The 20,652-nt window shown below is 44.2% G+C and overlaps 1 protein-coding gene across 1 annotated transcript in view; it reads right to left on the bottom strand.

Annotated features, from left to right (window-relative positions):
* Window positions 1-288: 288 nt before the first annotated feature.
* The window catches only part of LOC144775068 (uncharacterized), an 86,423-nt gene continuing 66,059 nt past the window's right edge, over window positions 289-20,652 (bottom strand). Inside the window, exons 2-3 of the mRNA XM_078659209.1 lie at window positions 5,754-5,883; window positions 289-1,094 (exon numbers count right to left, since the gene is read on the bottom strand). Coding sequence (XP_078515335.1) covers window positions 788-1,094; window positions 5,754-5,883 — 437 coding nt within the window. The 3' untranslated portion in view covers window positions 289-787. The remainder of the gene's footprint in view (window positions 1,095-5,753; window positions 5,884-20,652) is intronic.

The following is a 20,652-nucleotide window of genomic DNA, read 5'->3' as shown; positions in this document are numbered from 1 at the left end:
GGGACAGTTTAAGCAAAGCTAACTGAGTTTCTAAAGGGATGCCACTGGATAAGCCACAAAGTGTTCTATGTAAGGATGCCACTATTTAAGGTAACTTATGTTCTAAATAAATTGAATTAAGGCAATTGGTATTCTAGGTAGGTATAGTACAAGGCGGTGGCGGATCGCATATGGTGTGCTGCAGGGTGGTGGACCGGGGGAGGGGCAGGGTGGTGGGTAGTAAACTCAGACATACGATGGAACGGAGGAGCGCAATAATTACTTTCCTCCGTTCCGTCGTATGTCCGAGTTTACTACCCCCCATCCTGCACCTCCCAGCCCCGCAGCACGCCCTATGTGAGCGGCCACTGGTACAAGGTAAGCCAAACGATTTTTGAAGTAGGGGTGGCTCTGAATAAGCCAGCTGCTGTTCTATATAGAGAGTGTAGATTCTAAGTGTATTGATATTCTAATTAAATCAAACATTTTTCCTGTAGGCAAACATAGGCCAGACTAATAAAACCAATGCTGTTAGTAGATGTTAGTAGATAATCCAACTGTAGTTATACATAATGATAGTTTGGACTAAGTCAACTGCTGTTCTAGAAATGGTGAACTCTAAGTCCTGATATGTTCTAAGAAGAATTGGTGCAACCGATGTTATTGGCAAGAATGTTGCAGACAAAATCAACTAGTGTTGTATGCAGAAATACTACAGGCTAAGCTAAATGGTGTGCTATGCATTAGTGGCACATACTAACACAACTGATGTTCAAGTAGCGTTGACACAAGCTAAAAAACTATAGTTCTATGTAGAGATGCTATAGGTTTTGTCTAAGCCTTTGACTTTTCTTCGGATATATACCCTTTTCTTAACTGGATATGGACGGTGTGGTGGCTGAGTCAGTTTCTCTCTTCTTCTGTCCTTGAGTGCTTGAGGTTTGTTTTGCAACACATGGTTTCTTTTAGAGTGCATGTCAAGGGCTGCATTATGGGCAATCGGTGGCAAAGCTTTGCCAGCTGCATCCAGCCGATCATTCAGCTCTACCAGCCTTTTCTTCAGGGCAAGCATCTCCTTTAGCAGATCATCAAGAGCTTCTGATAGCGACCCGACTCTGTAGGAAAGGAACATATCTCTGGTTTAGTAATGTTCAGTCATTGCCAGTTATACATATAGAGGTTATAAATCTCATATAGGGTGATGCGACATTGAACTGTCTCAGTCCTCAGCCCTCTCTACCTAACAAGGATGGCCGCAAGCATCCTTACCAGTTGCCAGGCCATTGGGGTGAAAATTCCAACCTTGGGTTAGTCTGGACCAGAAAACTATAGCAATGCTCTCCACTGGATGTGCCCACCTGCCCCACACTTTGGTGTGTTGACAGTGATGTAGTGATCAGACAGTACTTCTCTCAGAGGAATTAATACAATTAGCTCTGCAATTGTTTTTAATCCATTCATTTTTTAAACTCTAAAAAATTTGAAGTTTGGAATTTCTATGACAGAAATGAGGCCATTAGTTAGATGATGTTCCAGCACCAACAAACATACAATTACAATTCTGCAACTTTGGTTCTGCAGTTACACAAGCCAAACATATACCTTGCTATTGTGTGCACCCGGATTGTAAATTACCAATTCCAGTTCTTCATTTCCCCCAAGGAAATTTTGAAAAAAATGGTTCACTCTACAACACATTTCTCATTTTATATCCAATTGTGTTAGCTTTAAAGCATAGTAAATGATGCTGCAACAGTGCAGCAGAGTACCCAGTCAGACCGACAGATTTTCTTATGGCGAACACAAAAAATAAGATTTCAAGCATGAAACATTTATTTAAATATAACATACGCACGCACATTCACTGTTTAGCACAGCCAAGAGCTGAGGACACAACGAAAGACCATTAGAGGATGTTAAAATGCTCCACCCCAATTAGTGGCAGGGCAGAGCCTGCTTTAGTGCTAGTGGTTCCGGGTGTGACAATAGTTTCGGGCTCTCTCGCATGATCTCCTCCACAGATTCCTTCACTATCCCTCTCCAACAGTGCCCCTCATCTCTCCATAGCCCCTATGTCACATGTGTTTCAATTGTTTTATAGCACCACTCATACCAGCGTAAATTGTGAGAGGACTTTACATCACACACACATACAGGAGCAATGAATCACACATGTGTAAATTAGTGTCTAAAAAATGTTACATAAGACAACTGTGACAGGATTTAAATGTCATCCATACTGGTATGCAAGAGCCTTCGATCTGGAGAATCACAAACTCAGGTTTCGAATGTGTCACAGTGATTAGTGTTGGATATGGGTTGGCTTAACTAAAGATAATTTATTTCTACCCAAACAAACCCTTTTTAGCAACATTATGATAATAAATGACTGGGAAAAAACATAACTTTCCAACCTGTGTCATGCAGTTTGCATGCAGCTCTTCGATGGCAGTTCATAGGTCCCTGTGCTATGTTACAATTGTAACTTATGAACTGCACAGTAACAAGGGATCTCTGTGACAAAAGAAGTAAGCCACAGAACTATGCACATGAGATGCAGTTCTGTTATCTGTATGGGACACGTTCTTTGCAGCAGGCATGTTAACCCTCTGCGCTGCCTTAGATGAGTCAAAACTACTGCTAGACAAAACTCTGATCCTTCTCCAGCAAGAACATTAATCAGTAGTTATCGTGACATTTTTATTGTTGCCTGAAAACTGCTCAATATAAAAGCAATTCTGCAGTTGGTGCTTTTAAACCCATACCAATTTGCAAAACAGAGTGCCCAGCTCAGTGATTGGTGGGGTGGCATGTTGGGTCCATTGCCATCAACAACCTACTTTAACAATTTTAAATAATGTCAGAGGCATGCACTCAATCAGCACTTACCACAACTGGTAGTAGATGAGCTGCCTGTCGAGGGCACTAAGAAATAATGATACCAGACCAGGGCTGTTACTTAACACTAGCAGCTTCTGCCAATTGTCTCAGGTGGTAGATGGGTCCAGACTTAGCTGAGAGCCTCTGGGCCTGACTATGTGCACCAACTCTGAGCACCATGAGGTCTGAAGAGTAGAGGCTGTGTAAGAAATTGAGGGAGGGAAGAAAGGGCGCAGTCTACGGGGGCCCAACAAAATTACAAAATTACATGTACCAAGGCCTTCATGGGTAGTTCTTTTTCGTGCTACTACAGATGGCCATGTCAGAAAACACGATTTTGGAAAAGGGGGTGGTGATGGACAGAGTTTCTGAATGATGCAGAATACTCCTACCAAGTCAAGAGATCATGGTTTTAATCCATCACCGTTTTTTAGCTCACTGCACCATCCCAGCTCAGAACCTGGCTATATGCAAATTAGTTTGTTCCTGTCCCAGTGCATGATGGGAACATGGCAAACCAAACTACCAAGCCAATTCTTATACTGGGAAGGAAACAAGCTTCCGGGGACCAGGTTTCTGGCATCACAGCCTTCGTCGGCCCGGCTTGCTTGAATCCTGAATGGTGCAATGAGCAAGGGACTCACGTCTGAGTATACCCTCCCACACATAGTGTGGATAAAATCGATTTTGGAAAAGGGGGTGGTGATGGACAGAGTTTCTGAATGATGCAGAATACTCCTACCAAGTCAAGAGATCATGGTTTTAATCCATCACCGTTTTTTAGCTCACTGCACCATTCCAGCTCAGAACCTGGCTATATGCAAATTAGTCTGTTCCTGTCCCAGTGCATGATGGGAACAGGGCAAACCAAACTACCAAGCCAATTCTTATACTGGGAAGGAAACAAGCTTCCGGGGACCGGTTTCTGGCATCACAGCCTTCGTCGGCCCGGCTTGCTTGAATCCTGAATGGTGCAATGAGCAAGGGACTCACGTCTGAGTATACCCTCCCACACATAGTGAGGATAAAATCGATTTTGGAAAAGGGGGTGGTGATGGACAGAGTTTCTGAATGATGCAGAATACTCCTACCAAGTCAAGAGATCATGGTTTTAATCCATCACCGTTTTTTAGCTCACTGCACCATCCCAGCTCAGAACCTGGCTATATGCAAATTAGTCTGTTCCTTTCCCAGTGCATGATGGGAACAGGGCAAACCAAACTACCAAGCCAATTCTTATTCTGGGAAGGAAACAAGCTTCCGGGGACCGGTTTCTGGCATCACAGCCTTCGTCGGCCCGGCTTGCTTGAATCCTGAATGGTGCAATGAGCAAGGGACTCACGTCTGAGTATACCCTCCCACACATAGTGTGGATAAAATCGATTTTGGAAAAGGGGGTGGTGATGGACAGAGTTTCTGAATGATGCAGAATACTCCTACCAAGTCAAGAGATCATGGTTTTAATCCATCACCATTTTTTGTCAGAAAACACACCATTATCAGTGGTGGCTCACAGTGGGAGTGCTGCGGGTAGTGGGGCAGGGTGGGACGGGGGGAGGGGCAGGGTGGGGGGTAGTGGGCTCTGACATAGGATGGACAGGAGTAAAGTAAGTAATTAAATGAATAAAACTATTTACCTTGTGCTCGCTGCATCGCCAACCCGCTCCCTCGGCGACCGGCCACTGACCATTACGAATGGACAGTGGTCGCATGATGCACACTCAAGTGCATGTGTGGAGTGCTGGCTGACCCCCGGGAGGCTGGAAAAGAAAGTGAGTGGATTTGCTTGCTGGACGATTTTGTTACTGAGGGCCAATATTGCATCAGTGCAACAAAGCTGTCCCTTATTAACAACACCTTCCCCCACCCTTCCAGCCTCCCCGGTAAACTCCTGATGCCTGGTAGGGCGAGTCCAGCCTAGTTCTTAAATGATCATTTGAAAGATAACATGCACTCACTCCTATGTCCTCAGTAACCTTTCTTTCAAAAGAAAGAAGCCATTTTGGTGAGAAATAGCTATGTTGATTCAGAATACTCAGTGAATAATAATTCAAAATGCGGTTTCTCTGTTCTCTGTAAAGTGAGTAATGCTGAACTATGCATAAGTATAAATGCTGAGCAATTTGATGTTTTTTCTGACTAGCACTGCGCCGCTATCCACAAAAAAGTCGATCTTGTATGCTTATGTGCCAGTAGGAGCCAAATAAACAAAATTGGATTGGATGAATGGGTGACCTCACCACACTGGCAGCACTTTTACCTGCACAGTTAACAGTGAAAAATATTGGCCTTTCTAGAACATTTGTTGTCTCATTATGGGTTTTGTTTACAGCTTGCATTCGTTTTGCTGTGTTTTATACAGGGTTGTGATATGAACTTTTGTATGATCTTGATGAGTCCACATCACAAGCGGATGGATTGAGAGCAGGGATGTTGAAGTGGTAAAATTAAGGCTGGTTAAGGGTTCCAGAAGTGGCCTAGGGAAATACTCCCATTATATGGCATCAAATAATATTGCATTCACTATATCGACCTAATGATTATATTGCAAAGTAAATAGAGATACGTATAATAGATTAGTGTAATAGTTGCTTGGGATAGATAGATGATGTGGAGATAATACAAATATATACTTACCTTAACGATGTACAGACATGATTTGAATGCGCTATAATTGTAGATGTATATTATTGACTTTGATACAGTGGGCTAACGCTGAAGAAGGGAATGATGAGCACTATTATCATCACAAGGAATCGTACAAATCGACAAAATGTGGCACAATGAAGAATATGACGTAAGATAGTATTCAGCAGCAGCATGGCTAGAGGTTCAACTCATGCCAACCCCAGAAAAGGCGCACTGGAAGAAGAAAAAGTGAAGACTGCAGTTACCTGGAGTATTCCGGCAGAAGCATCTGGGGACGGTTCATCAGGATGTTCTTACACTGGAAGAAGATGTTGTTACCCCAGTTCTCCAGTGTTTGGGTGATGCTGTGCTTCCCTTGGAGGTCCACCCTTCCAGCTGGTACAGAGTAAAAAAGAAATTTAGACAAATATTTAGACACAGACCTTTCTCTGCATCAATGGGACCTGGCTCTTAAATTAATTGCTTAATATGTGGCAGTGGTTGTAGGTGGTGGGCACCGCTATTCATTTTTAGGTCTTGCCTACCTACAGCTTTTGTTGAATAATATATAGTGTTAAGTTTTGTCCAGTCCTATGCTCATGATTGGATAACTCTATTTCTTATCTGAGTTCGATGCTCCTGATTCATTGGGTTCTCTCTCTTCGTCCTGCTCCATGAGCATAGATAATTTACCAACATTTTGACTGGATGAGTAGTCTCCTTCCACTGCTGACATCACTGAACTATTTTTTCATTTGTCTCTTAGCACTCAATGGAAAGGCATGGCATTCCTCCATGTCCTTTCCATTCACCCACTGCTAGCCTGCTACCCCCCTCCCAATCCCCTCCCCCTGCTTTATTTTTTTTTAATCATCATTTTTAACAAAATGATAGCAAATGCACAGTAGCTGCAAACGGCGACAAACCCGCTTGCTTCCCTGCGTGTCCATTGCTTCCTGCCTCTTCCCGTCTGGGGTTTTCTCTTTTTTGATTTACCATCCAGAAATGTCTGTCTACCATCTTATAACATCTCAGAACAATAAATTAAACTTTCTCCAAAATGGCAGCGGAGCATCACACCACGTGTGCACATTTTCAATGCTTTTTCTTGATTATGAGAGTTATTCAAAGTTTGCAGCCCATGAATGTTCGTGCACTGTTATACAATGCCCAGCTTAGAATGGTTTTGCTCATTAAGAAAAAATATTTACAAAATGGCTGCCTGTCATCATGACACATAAGCAAGCATGTGTATGCTTCGACAGCCATCTTCGAATGTTTTTACTTTATTTGAAAAGAAACACTCCAAAATGGTCAACTATGCATGGGAATACTTTTTTACTCATGCCGTTAGATTAGCACTTGCGTTTTGAAGACGAGATCTATTAGCTTTGCCAATGATTGTTGGAGACCGGGACTCATTTTCATCATTAGATTATGACCCAGAGCATGGCAAAAAAAAGCAGAAAAGGGAAAAAAAGGGGAAAGGGAAGAAGAAGGGGAAAGGAAAGGTAGGGAAAAATTAACAAGGGAAGAAGCATTGATGAAAAAGAATCTGCAAAAGTGAGATAAAAAGACAGGAAGAGTAGGATGGTTGATGAAACAGATCTAGAAAAGGCAGATTGATGTCTGAAATCTTTGCCAGTTCAGCAATACACATAGGGGCACATGCATGAAAAATGCATTTCGCGATGACCAAATAGCGATTTTTAAGAAATCACAATTTGGTAAGCAAGCAGCAAATAGCGATTCTCTAATTGCGATTCCTTAATCCCTTTGCTGCTAGGCCTCCCCCATGCCCCCTGTGCTAAGCCTTTTTTTGGCTATTTGGGGGAGTTCGCGCTTAGGCCCCTGTAACGTTTTGACTACATAAGGTATCCACGCCAAATTTGCGTCCTTCTCTTCCAACATCATGGAGATTCTAAAGGTACCCATTGTTTGTGGATTCCCCTGGAGTGGACCCAGACATTCGCCAAAATACAGCTACATTTTTTTTTGGGGGGGGGGGGGGGGGTATCGGAAAAAAGTGTTACAAATTAAAGCGTCTGGGTTTTTCCCTGCAAATGGTATAAAAAAGGGGTTGTGTGGCTGGAATCACCATATTCCCAACTTTTAGGAAATGACACACTTTTGTCAGAAAACCAAAACATTTTCCACAGTTTTGGCATTTTTCTGGGACATAGCCTATTTTTGCTATTTTTGTGCTTTCAACCTCCTTCCAGTTAATGGTAGAAATGGGTATCAAAGCAATAATGAATTCCGGATAGCTATATATTTGTGACAAGTAGACAAAATTCTGAATTCAGCAAGGGGTCATTTGTGTAGATCCTTCAAGGTTTCCTTATAGAAACAAACAGTTAAATATATGAACAATTGAAAATTTATTTAAAAGAACAGCCATTTGTGTCAAAGTTTTCACCTGTATCTTCTAATTATGACAGCTATTTGAAAGCAATATAATGTTACATCAGCTGGGCCTTTCTGGTTGTGGCGATATATAGTACTTGTATATATATAGTAGACTTGTGTGGGTAGGCCTAGTGCCCGCGGCAGGAAATGGCGCAAAACGCAACGTGGACTCACCACATTTTCACAGTGAAAAATGACCCTTTTTTTTGTAAAGTACCTAGCTGTAGTTTTAGAACCATAGCTCTGTTGGCACCTAGGGAAACCTAGCAAACCTACACATTTGTGAAAACTAGAAACCCAGGGGAATTCAGCATGGGGTGACTTGACTGACTCTCACCAGGTTCTGTTACCCAGAATCCCTTACAAACCTAAACAACTGTCAAAAACAACACATATTCCTCACATTTGTGTGGTAAGAATTTCTGGAATCCTCGTGGATCCACACAATTCCACCTACCCCTCGTTCCCCAAAGTCTTCTGAGAAAAATGGTACCTCACTTGCGTGGATGGGTCAAGTACCCGCGACAGGCAAGGGCCCAAAACGTATTGAGGAGACATCAAAATGACCTATCACAAACCAACCTGGTTTTGCAAGGGGGGTCACCTGAGTTTTTGGCCCCGGGCTTGGCGGCCACCTTGGTAAATACCAAACCCACACATTTAAGAAAACTAGACACCCGGGGGAATCCAGCGAGGTATGGCTTGCGTGGATCCTACAACGTTTTCCTACCCAGAATGCCCTGTAAATCTCAAATATAGGTGACAAAAACACATTTTCCACATATGTCCGGGTGGAATGTCCTACCCCACAGTGTTCCCCTCAGTCTCCCGAGTAAAATGATACCTCACTTGTGTGGATGGGGCAAGGGCCTGTGACTGGGAAAAGCCCAAAACATAGGGAATAAGTGTATTGCACTGAGAATTCTAAGCGCTACATTTTTTATAAAATACGTTTTTAGCCAATTCTCCATTGGACACCCACACAAGTGAGATATCATTTTACTCGGGACACTAAGGAGAATGCTGTGGGGTAGGACATTTGTGCTGGCATGGTAATTCCAAAATGTGGAAAAATTAGATTTTTTTCCAGCTAAATTTGAGGTTTGCAGAGGATTCTGGGTAGGGAAATGTTGGGGGATTCACGCAAGCTATACCTCATTTGACTCCCCAGGGTGACTTGTTTTCAGAAATGTGTAGGTTTGATAGGCTTCCCTAGATGGTGGCGAGCCCAGTGCCAATGGACCAGATGCCCTCCCCCAAAACCAGTTAGTTTTGTTATAGGTCATTTTGAAGTCTCCACAGTACAATTGGGCCATTTCCTGTTGCAGCAACTATGCCTACCCACACAAGTGAGGTACCATTTTTATCAGGAGACCTGGGGGATTGCTGGGTGATAGGAAATTTGTGTCAGCCCGGTGATCCTACAACTTCCCCACACAGGAATGTGGGGAAAAAATATTTTGTTCAACAACATTTGAGGTTTGCAGGGGATTCTGGGAAGCCATACCTTGCTGGACTCCCCTGGGTGTCTAGTTTTCAGAAATGTGTGGGTTTGGTAGGTTTACCTAGATGGCCGCAGAGTCCGGGGCCAACAACCCAGGTGACCCCCCTTGCAAAACCAGGTTGTTTTGTGATGAGTCATTTTGATGTCTTCTCAATACGTTCTGGGCCCTTGCCTGTCGCGGGTACTTGACCCAAAAACACAAGTGAGGTACCATTTTTATCGGGAGACCTGGGTAAATGCTGTGTAGAAGGAAATTTGTGGATCCACGCAGATTCCAGAAATTTAACACACAGAAATTTGAGAAAAAAGTGATTTGTTCAGCTAAATGTGAGGTTTGCAGGGGATTCTGGGTAGGGAAATGTTGGGGACCCACGCAAGCCATACCTTGCTCGACTCCCCCGGGTGTCTAGTTTTCAGAAATGTGTGGGTTTGGTAGGTTTCCCTAGATGGCCGCCGAGCCCGGGGCCAAAATCTCATGGGACCCCTCTTGCAAAACCAGGTTGTTTTGTGATAGGTCATTTTGATGTCACCTCAATAGGTTTTGGGCCCTTGCCTGACGCCGGTACTTGATCCACCCCCACATGTGAGGTACCATTTTTCTCTGAAGAATTTGGGGAATGCGGGGTGGGTGGAATTTTGTGTGAAATCACACACATTCAAGAAATTTTCACCACAGAAATGTGATGAAAATGTGGTTTTTGGACAATTTTTGAGGTTTGCAAGAGATTCTGGGTAACAGAACCTGGTGAGAGCCAGGCAAGTCTCACCATCCTGGATTCCCCTGGGTGTCTAGTTTTTAAAAATGTATAGATTTTCTAGTTTTCCCGAAGTACCGGCAGAGCTAGGGTTCAAAATGTACAGCTAGGCATTTTTTCAAAAGAAGGGTCAGTTTTCACTGTAAAATGTGGTGTGTCCACGTTGCGTTTTGGGCCGTTTCCTGTCGCAGGCACTAGGCCTACCCACACAAGTGAGGTACCATTTGTCTCGGAAAACTTTGGGGAATGGGGGGTAGGTGGAATTTGTGGATCCATACAGATTCCAGAACTTTCGAGCACAGAAATATGAGGAAAATGTGTTTTTTTGACAATTTTTAAGTTTTGCAAGGGATTCTGGGTAACAGAACCTAGTGAAAGCCAGTCAAGTCACCCCATTCTGGATTCCCGTTGGTGTCTAGTTTAAAAAAATGTATGGGTTTGCTAGGATTCCCTAGGTGCTGGCAGATCTAGGGTTCAAAATCGACAGCTAGGCGCTTTGCCAAAAAAGGGTCAGTTTTCACTGTGAAAATGTGGAGTGTTCACGTTGCGTTTTAGGCCGTTTCCTGTCGCGGGCACTAGGCTTACCCACACATGTGAGGAACCATTTTTCTCGGAAGACTTTGGGGAACGTTAGGTGGGTGGAATTTTGTAGATCCACGCAGATTACAGAACTTTCCACCACAGATTTGGGAGTAAAATGTGTTTTTTATTTACACATTTTTAGGTTTGCATGGGATTATGGGTGACAGAACCTAGTGCGAGCCACACAAGTTACCCAATCCTGGATTTCCCTCAGTGTCTAGTTTTAAAAAATATATAGGTTTGCTATGTTTCCCTAGGTGCTGGCTGCGCTATGACCCAAAATCCACAGGTAGGCACATTCCGAAACAAATGTCAGTGCCTAGTGGTCTTTCTGCCGCCCTGGGGAGGGGGGAATTCAGGGGCTATTGCCCCGATATGCTCCAGAAGGGGGCAGAAAGACTGTGGCTATTCTTTTGGGGGGTTGGGTGTATTGGGATGCCCATTCTTGTATTGGGATGCCCATTCTGGTCAGCCCCCACCCCTGCGTATAAATAAGCCAGCATATTCACTGGCGCATAGTGGGCTATCTGCCACCTCTGGGGGGCAGATGGGGGCTAATGCCCCCATCTGCCTCCTGTGAGGGGCAGAAAGACTGGGGCATCTTTTTTGGGGTGGGTGGGGGCATTGGCATGTTCATTCTTGGCAGCGCCCACCCCGAAATTTGGAGAAAAAAATCCCTGGTGGCTAGTAGTGGGGTGCAGAAAGACCCTAGAATGTTTTATTTGGGTGGGGGTATTGACATGCCCATTCTGGGCAGCCCCCACCCCTACCTAGATAAAAAAAATCCCTGGTGCTTAGTGGGCTTTCTGCACCCGGGGGGGTCAGATCAGGGGCTATTGCCCCCATATGCCTTCTGGGAGGCATAAAGTATTTTGTTTTCTTTGGTTGATAGGGTTGGGGCATTTGCATGCCCATTCTGGGCAGCCCCCACCCCGGGCCTGTAAAAAAGAATAATCCCTGGCATCTAGGGTGCTTTCTGTCCCCCCGGGTGGGGCAGATTGGGGGCTACTGCCCCATCTGTCCCCGGGGGCAGAAAGACTGGAATGTTATGGGGGGAGGGGTGAGGGCATTGGCATGCCCATCTTGGGCAACCCCCACCCCTAAATTCATCGAAAAAAAAAACTAGTGTTTAGTGAGCTTTCCGCCCTCCCGTGGGGCAGATTGGGGGCTAATGTCCCAATCTGCCCCCAGTGGGGGCAGAAAGACTACCTTTGCAGCGGGTGGGTGGGGGCATTAGCATGCCCATATTGGGCAGCCCCCACCCCTAATTATATATTTTTTTAAATCCCTGGCATCTAGTGGGCTTTCTGCCCTCCCGGGGGGGGGGGCAGATTGGGGGTTACTGCTCCATCTGCCCCCCAGGGGGAGCAGAAAGACCGTACCTTTGCGGTGGGAGGGGTGGGGGCATTGGCATGCCCATATTGGGAAGCCCCTACCCCTAATTATAATTTACAAATAAATCCCTGGTATGTTGTGGGGGCAGATTGGGGGTTACTGCCCACATCTGCCCCCTAGCAGGTGGCAGAAAGACTGTAAATTTATGACCGGGGGTGGGGGCATTGACCCCTTGGGGGGCAGATTGGGGCTACTGCCCCATCTGCCCCCCAGGGGGGACAGAAAGATTACATTTGCCCAAATCCTTATGGGGGGAGCAAAGGCCCTTCTCCAAGGGGCCACTCCCTCCTCCCTAGTGTCTAGTGGGTAGATCCCTGCTTGGGGATCGCCAAAAAGGGAGATTCTCCCCTTTCGAATGATACCTCTCCTGTCTTTCTACATGATCAGGGGGCTGAGATAGCCCCCTGAGCACGTAGAAAGTGAAACTGAAATAAGCCTAAAGGCATTTTCGTTTCGGTTTCTGTGAAATGATGACAGTGCAATGTGCGCGCTGATCGTCATTTCACAGAAACCAGGGAGGGGGCCTCGGGAGCTGGGGAAGCTCTTCCCAAGCTTCTGAGGCTTTGGCGTAGAAAAGGAAATCCCTCTGCTGTCTGCAGCAGAGGGATTTGGTGACCCTGTCCTCATGGCAGAATAGTTCCGTCAAAAGCACAGGAGCACTGATGCTCATGGCGGAACCATTCCGTCATGAGCATCGAAGGGGTTACGAATCGCAAATGCAATTAGGGAATGGCTATTTGCAACTACGACTCCATTCTTTCTTATGGGCCTCAAGGCCATTAGGTTAGAATTGTCTTGCACTTCCTAAATTGCGATTACCTAATTGGTAATCGCCAATTAGGTAATGCAAAGGCAAGGGTGCCCGGGGGCCTAACGCCCTCCTTAGGCGCACCTAAAAAAATAAGGTGCACATGTAAGGCACACACATGCCCTAGGGGCATGTGTGCGCCACATTGTACTTTGGAAAAAATGCAGTTTTGTGCATTTTTCAAAGTATGCACATGGTTAACATCAACTTGAAGTTGATGGTAATTAGCGTTTGCTAAATGCACGGTTCGCATTTAGGAAAGGCTTCTTGCATACACATTAGGGAATCGCAAATTGCCCATCCGCCAACCTCTACATCAGAGATCTTCAAACTTTTGTAGGTTGAGCCCCCCCAGCTGAATTTTTTAAAATGTTGGGCCCCCCTCACCTGACAGACATTTCTAGAATCTGGTACACTACATAATCGACCACCACGCGCATGTCACGGGCCATATCCGGCAAATAATGTTCAACACAATATGAGTGTTTAGTAAACTGCAGGTTTGTGAGTGGTCGTGGTGAAATGACAGAGGCTTATTACACAGCTCAAAACACAATTTTCCATGATAAAATGTGCATAAATTGTTTTTACTAGGATGCTTTGTTTTACACATGACATAGATTAATAATAACACAACCAAAGTAAATTTGACGGGTGTACCGGTTTTTAGCCACAGAGACTGTCAATCTGTGGATGGATTTTTGCTACTGCCATCCTCAGATTGTGCTCCACATCCAGTCTAGAACGGTACTTAGTCTTTAATACCGCAAGTGCTGAGAACCCAATCTCACATAAATAGGACGAGCTGAAAGGCAAGGGAGTTTTGATGGCAGTTTCTCTCAAAGCTGAATAGTCTGCAGATATTTTCAGCCAAAACAGTGACCGGAAAGGAGACTGTGTAATCAAATTTTTCGAATACTCTCTAGCTCAGAGTTGGCACACGAGAAACAATTCTTCTATAGAAACCATTAACAAATGTTTTAGGCAGCATTATAATGGGATAATTGCCCACCAACCAGTTACGAATCCGAAGACAAAGGTAAAAGTCCACAGAGAGGGGCGCTGAGGGAACACCTAATTGAGAATTCCTTATTGATAAGTTGCTTATCTGAAGCAGTGGGGGTTTAGGACACGTCGGGTTTATGTTTAAAAAAAAATAGAACTGATAATAAATTAATGATGTTGTCTATTTTACTTCAGAGGAAGGTTATCTGACAGACTTTGTGGTGGCAGGGACATGTTAAGTATTTTAGTTGTCTTGGGCCAACACTATTTTGGGGGACCCCGTTCAGAACAGCTTTGAGATTAAATGATTTATTTTCAGCTCTGCCATAACCTCTTTAGCCAGGCTACTAACAGTGCACAGGTGCTATGGTCGAAATGCTAAAAGTGTTTACATCTAATATTCAGAGATAGCGATGTCTGTTTTCACTGTTGTAACAAAGCAGCAGCCCACTAATTGTACAGCGAATGATATATGTGATATCGTCCATTTTCTCATATGTGAGGACCCGTTTTGATCTAAAAAAACTTTTTTATGGTTGTTGCATGAAACAAAAACATTTCTCAGCAAATAATAATAGGCTCTCTCACATCAATCTCATTAAAAAGAAATTAAATAAAACAGTATTTTCAGGAATATGTTTAGGAATTATTCCAGGCCATCAGGGCAAAAACAGAGCTGCCTCTATCAGGCACGACATGCATGTACTTGTGTACAGGGGCGCAACTAAACCCAAACTTCGGGTGGGGGCTAACACTCCCAGCCAGGGCTGGCCCTAGCACTGGTCGCACAAAGTGCAAAGGGATGTTTTGGTACCCCCTCCCTCATTTCCTCCTCCTCTATGAATTTCCTCACTACCCCTCACCAACAATGCACCTCATCTCTCTATAGCACCTTTCGGGCAAACATTTAGTTTTTTTATAGCACTACTCATTGTTTACTCACACTCAGTTCTTTGATCTGCATGGTACACGTTCTTTGTAGCAGGCACATTAAACCTCTGCGCTGTGTGGGTGGCAAAAGTGTCCATATGAGTGCCCGGTGAGCCATGCAACAGTTTGAGAGTAGGGTAAGAGGAGTGACTGCAGGGCGCGTGAGGTGACCATATGAATTTTTGTGCGGATGTAAGTGCAGAGTGGGACGAAGGAATGTATGGTTAGTGATGCTCTTATTTGAGGGAGATTGCAGATTGAGCAGTAAGGGGGACAGGTGAGTGAAGTGTCACAAGTGCAGGGTGAGTAGTGTGCTTGTGTGACTGCATGGTGAGGTACAGGGTGAACAGTGCAAGTGCATTGTGAGTGCAGAGTGATCACTGTGAGTACAGGGTAAGCGGGTGAATGGTATGAGTGCATCCGGATCAGTGTGAGGGCATTGTGATTGCTGTGAGTGCAGGATGAGCTTCAAACTGAAGGGCGAGATTGAGGAGCGAGTTGTCTGAATGCAAGGTACATTCCCAGACAGTGAAGTAACTCAGCAGGGTATTGATGGCAACGTAGGGTTTCAGATATAAGTTAAACTATTGCTGTTATGGCATTAACCAGGGATCAGGGTGGAGGAAATAAATGTGCTGATCTTGCAACAAACTTACAGTCTTGTGATTAGGGTTGCCAGCTCATTATTTTGGTGCCCCAGGCAGTACAAAAATACAAAATAAACAGTCACATAAAGCTGTATGGTCTGTGCATACTTTGTACAGCAAATATAAATAGAGGCACTTTTAAATATGTTGTAGGGCTGCCTGAATGATCCATGACTGATAATAAAATGTAACAAAGACAGAAAAGTCACATTACAAATGTAATACATACTTCTTTATTTATAAGCATATTTAGTGTCAAGACAAGCAATTCCAGGCTGTTTAAGTAACACATGCCTGGCTGGCATTTTTCTTTTGGCAACTTGAAGCCCTGTGGGCGTTGCCTGCCTGCCTGTGTGAATTTCAAAGACACTTTGCCTCCCTTCTGCTAAAATCTAACCCTCCCAGGATGGGGTTAAACTCATAGAGCTGAAATACTTCAGCTGCAGTGGGAGGCAGGATGTCGCTGCTAAAACTGAAAGCAAGAAACAGGCAAGGAGTCTCCTCTGCTTTGAAATCGAAGTCTGTTCCTTTGCTTTCAGTTTAAGCAGGAGACTCCCTGCCTCCCACTGCAGGTGAAGCATTTCAGCTCTAAGAATTAACCCCCTCCTGTGACAGTTAACTCAGCTCTTTGCAAGACAAAAGCATGGGCACTTCATGCCTTATCTAGTTCCCCTCCCTCCACCCTCGAGCCCTATGTTACCGGAGCTCGCCAATAAAAAAATCCCAATTGAAATGGGGGAAAACTTGCTACGCGGGACAGTTAAAGACTAACAAAGGTAAGATCCTCATATGGAGAGCGCGCCCCCCCTAAGTTGGTGTCGCGCCCCCCTGGGGGGGCGCACCCCACAGATTGAAGAACTCTGATCTTCATCAGGCCAACATCTCTTATCCTGTCATACAGCAGAGGTATCACATGAAATGAGATCATGAAATTTGTCTATATAGGTAAAGAAGTAGTTATAACTGCCAGAGCACCAAGAACATTCCTTGTAGCAACAGTGCATTTTGCCATAAAATCATCAGTAAACATCCCCGTGTCAACATGGATTATTCAATTGAATATCAGTGTTTATGATTTAGAAAACGCCTTACGTTTCGTCCCAAATGCCAGCGCCCATTCAAGCAAATGAACTAGTTTAAATTCTTGGTAGCACTTCTATTTCCTTGCTGATGGCACAACCTGTTAATCCTGTACTTGATTCTACACGCCACTCTGCCAATGTGCCTACATCCTGGTCGCCAAGCCCTGGATCTTCCAGTACCAAACAGCTGCACTAATGTCCCTCAACATTACCTCCTCATTCTCCGTCCTCCTTGTACCAGGTCTAACAACATGAGGCAGCCCCGTCTCTGACGGGAAATAACATGCACACACAATAATACACCTCCACACTTCCACTTTCTGTACATAACAAGTACAATTGGAGGTAAAAGGAAAGGGTGGGAGGGTAGTGGCCTTAGACATGGAGGACTAAGAAATGGGGTAATGAAGATTACTGTAAGTAAATGAACCACTAACCAGCATCAAGCAGTTCTTTTCCTGATCCAAGAACTCCTCGCAGCTCTACCAGTGCACCTCAATCTCGACTTCTGCTTCACCACCTTTTCTAGTGCTGAAGCCTCCACAAAGCTCTGCCAGAGCACCTTATTCAAAGTGGTGATGAAACATGTTTTAGATTAGGGTTCTGGCTAACAGGGAGGATCATTCTGTCTAATAGCACAGCCACGATATTTCCAGTGGCCCACTACAATGAGTTGAGGTTTTGGTGCTGTAGGTGAATACTTTTTTTAGGTTGGGCTTACTCAGTTTGCTTATTAGGCGCAATATGATGTTGATGTGGCTTCTCTCATGAGAGTTATTGAAGGATCTATGGAGAAACCAACTGTGCGTTTTATAAACTTTTCTACTGCAGGAAGATATGCACACATGAGAATCTAAGTAAAACTAGGCCCCATTAAAGAAAAAGAAAAAACAATGCCAAATGGGGCTGAGAACAAGGTATCTATTTTGGGAATGGTCAAGAAAGAGGTTTGCATATAAAAACATAGCTAGATGGCAGGTCTCACACAGGGAACGCAATACACATATGATGAAAGAAAAGTAGATGAAGCGTGTTGCTTCAACTGTGACCAGGAATGTTTGACCCTCAGAACAAAGGGTTACCACCCAGTATGTGTGAGGCAGTTATGTACAGCATAGTGTCTGTTAGAAATGGGGTTTCTGGTTGGTTAGGGCAGGCACCTAAGTCATTTAGAATCCACCACTCTCATTCAGGGTAAGTAAGTTACACACCAAAGATAACCTGTGCTCACCCTCTGGTAGCTTGGCCCTTCTGAAACTCTACAGGGAGAGGGCCAATCCACTCATTCCTGGGGCACTGAAGAGCATGATAGCAGAGATCAGGCAGCAGGCCAGCACATAAAGGTAATTTGCAAAGTGGCAGTCTTTTCAGCTGCCTAACAGGCGGGCAGGTCAGCACAACAAAGCAAGTAGTCCCAATGATGGTTCCTCTTGGTCGCACAGCAGATCTCTGGCAATGTGCAGTTTGTAGAGCCAGTGGGGTTTGGTTATGAGTCCCATGTAGTGTCTAAAATCATGGGATCAGAGCCCCTGTACTTAAATTCCAAAACGTCTTTGTTCAAGGGGGAACTTTAAAAAAAGCTTTGAAAGTGTGCAACAATACCTTTCAACCCAGCCCTGGCTCCAGACATCAGTAGGGGAAAAAACAGCCCTTTGTTTGAGGGCAAGACACAGCCTACAATATTATTAAGTGTGAACACTCTCTTCCTCTTGTGTGTTTTGCTGTTCGCCCTATGTTGGAAGGGTATGCCCAGATGTGGGTCCCGTGCTCACTACGCCACTGGAGTCAAGCTATCCTGGCTTTTGACGGCTGATAGCCAGAAACCGGTCCTAGGATGCTTGATTCCGGTCCAGGGAAGACATGGCTTGGCAGTTCGGGTTGGACTGTTCCCATGAGGCACAGGGTCAAGACTTATTTGCATATGGCCATTTCTGAACTGGGGTGGCATGGTGAGCAAAATAGCAATGGATTAAACCCAGATCTGTGACTGGGGGGGAATGTTTTGCCAATGTGCAACATTCCATCCATCATCTTGTGTGTTTTGCTGTACTCCCTAAGTGGGAGGGGTATGCCCAGACGCGGGTCCCGTGCTCACTACGCCACTGGAGTCAAGCTATCCTGGCTGATGACGGCTGATAGCCAGAAACCGGTCCTAGGATGCTTGATTTTGGTCCAGGGAAGACATGGCTTGGCAGTTCGGCTGGACTGTTCCAATGAGGCACAGGGTCAAGACTGATTTGCATATTGCCATGTCTGAACTGGTGTGGCGTGGTGAGCAACATAACTATGGATTAAACCCAGATCTGTGACTGGGGGTGAATGTTTTGCCAATGTGCAACATTCCGTCCATCATCTTGTGTGGTTTGCTGTTCGCCCTATGTGGGAAGGGTATGCCCAGACGTGGGTCCCATACTAAATATGCCACTGGAATCAAGCTATCCTGGCTGATGATGGCTGATAGCCAGAAACCGCTCCTAGGATGCTTTATTCCGGTCCAAGGAAGACATGGCTTGGCAGTTCGGGCTGGTCTGTTCCCATGAGGCACAGGGTCAAGACCGATTTGCATATGGCCATGTCTGACCTAGGGTGGCGTGGTGAGCAAAATAACGATGGATTAAACCCAGATCTGTGACTGGGGGTGAATGTTTTGCCAATGTGCAATATTCCATCCATCATCTTGTGTGTTTCACTCTCTTCCTCTCCCAGCCCAGGAAGACCATCAGTATGCAGATGTAACCTCTGTCACACCCATCCCTTCCCGTGTTGAGTCTGTCTGAAAAGTATGTAAGTAGTATAGCTGTCAACCAGCCCTAGACGGGGATTGGAATCAGGCTACAAAGCACAAAGAGTCATAAACACAGAGAAATGCTCACTTTTTAAAAGTTGTCAGGTAAAGTGCCTACAAGGGATTTTATTTCAAAATATTTAAATCAACTTTATAGATATCATTTATGAGTATCAAAACTAATGACCTTCAACATGTGAATTTTATACATCAATTAATGACATAAAAAATAAATGAATAAATCATTTGCGGGTGTATACTTTTTTGTAGAAATGTATACTTAATTTAAAGGGGACAAAGGAAAATTCAAATATATATAAGAGTGATAGAGATTAACAAAAAAATTGAAATATCTACTGGTCGCTCACATAAATCAACCATTTCAAAGACCTATTTACAAATAGAAATTTTCATCTGTTATACAATAAAAAAGAATTCATATTTAACAATTCATTTAATAGAGAACGGGTTGAACTTGTCGATGTTACCGTCTTATTATATATAGATGATAAATGATAAATGATATCTATAAAGTTGATTAAAATATTTTGAAATAAAATACCTTGTAGGCACCTTTACCTGACAATATTTAGTTACTCAAGCCCGAAAGGGTATATTGGGTTACCCAACTAGCATAACACTTTCTAAAATGGGCATCTCTAAAATAGTAATGTAAAATCAAACTACATCAGTAAGCAGGATTTATCACTACCATTCTAAACATACCAAACATTGCAATACTACTCCTTTCAGATCAGGAATGATCAATTAAGAGTATATAAAGGAATTCCCAATACTAGTCTATGAGAGTAGTAGGCCTCACAGTAGTGAGAAACAAAGAGATTGTTTGTCATTACCAGGCCTTGCCACACAATAAAAGCACATGTCTTACCTTTCACTTACACAGCACCCTGCCCATAGGTCTACCTAGGAACTAACATAGGGATGACCTAGGTGTAATAAAAAGGGGAATAGAAGGCTTTGCAAGTAGTTTTGAATGCCATGTAAAAGTGACAGTAACTGCGCATGCAGACTCTGTAGTGGCAGACCTGTGACAGGTTTGAAAGGCTACATCTGTGGGAGGCACAAGCAGTGCTGCAGGACCAATAGTAACATTTATTTTACAGGTCATGGGTATATGGGATACCACTTTACAAGGGATTTACAAGTAAATTAAATACGGCCAACAGGTGTAAACCAATCATACAATGTTTAGAAGAAAGAGCCCATGCACTTTAGCTCTGGTTAGCAGTGGTAAAGTGC

The sequence above is a fragment of the Lissotriton helveticus genome, chromosome 1_1, assembly GCF_964261635.1.
Source record: "Lissotriton helveticus chromosome 1_1, aLisHel1.1, whole genome shotgun sequence".
Classification (NCBI taxonomy): Eukaryota; Metazoa; Chordata; class Amphibia; order Caudata; family Salamandridae; genus Lissotriton; species Lissotriton helveticus.
The sequence above is the reverse complement of the archived record's forward strand: the minus strand, read 5'-3'. Positions and strand labels throughout refer to the sequence as shown.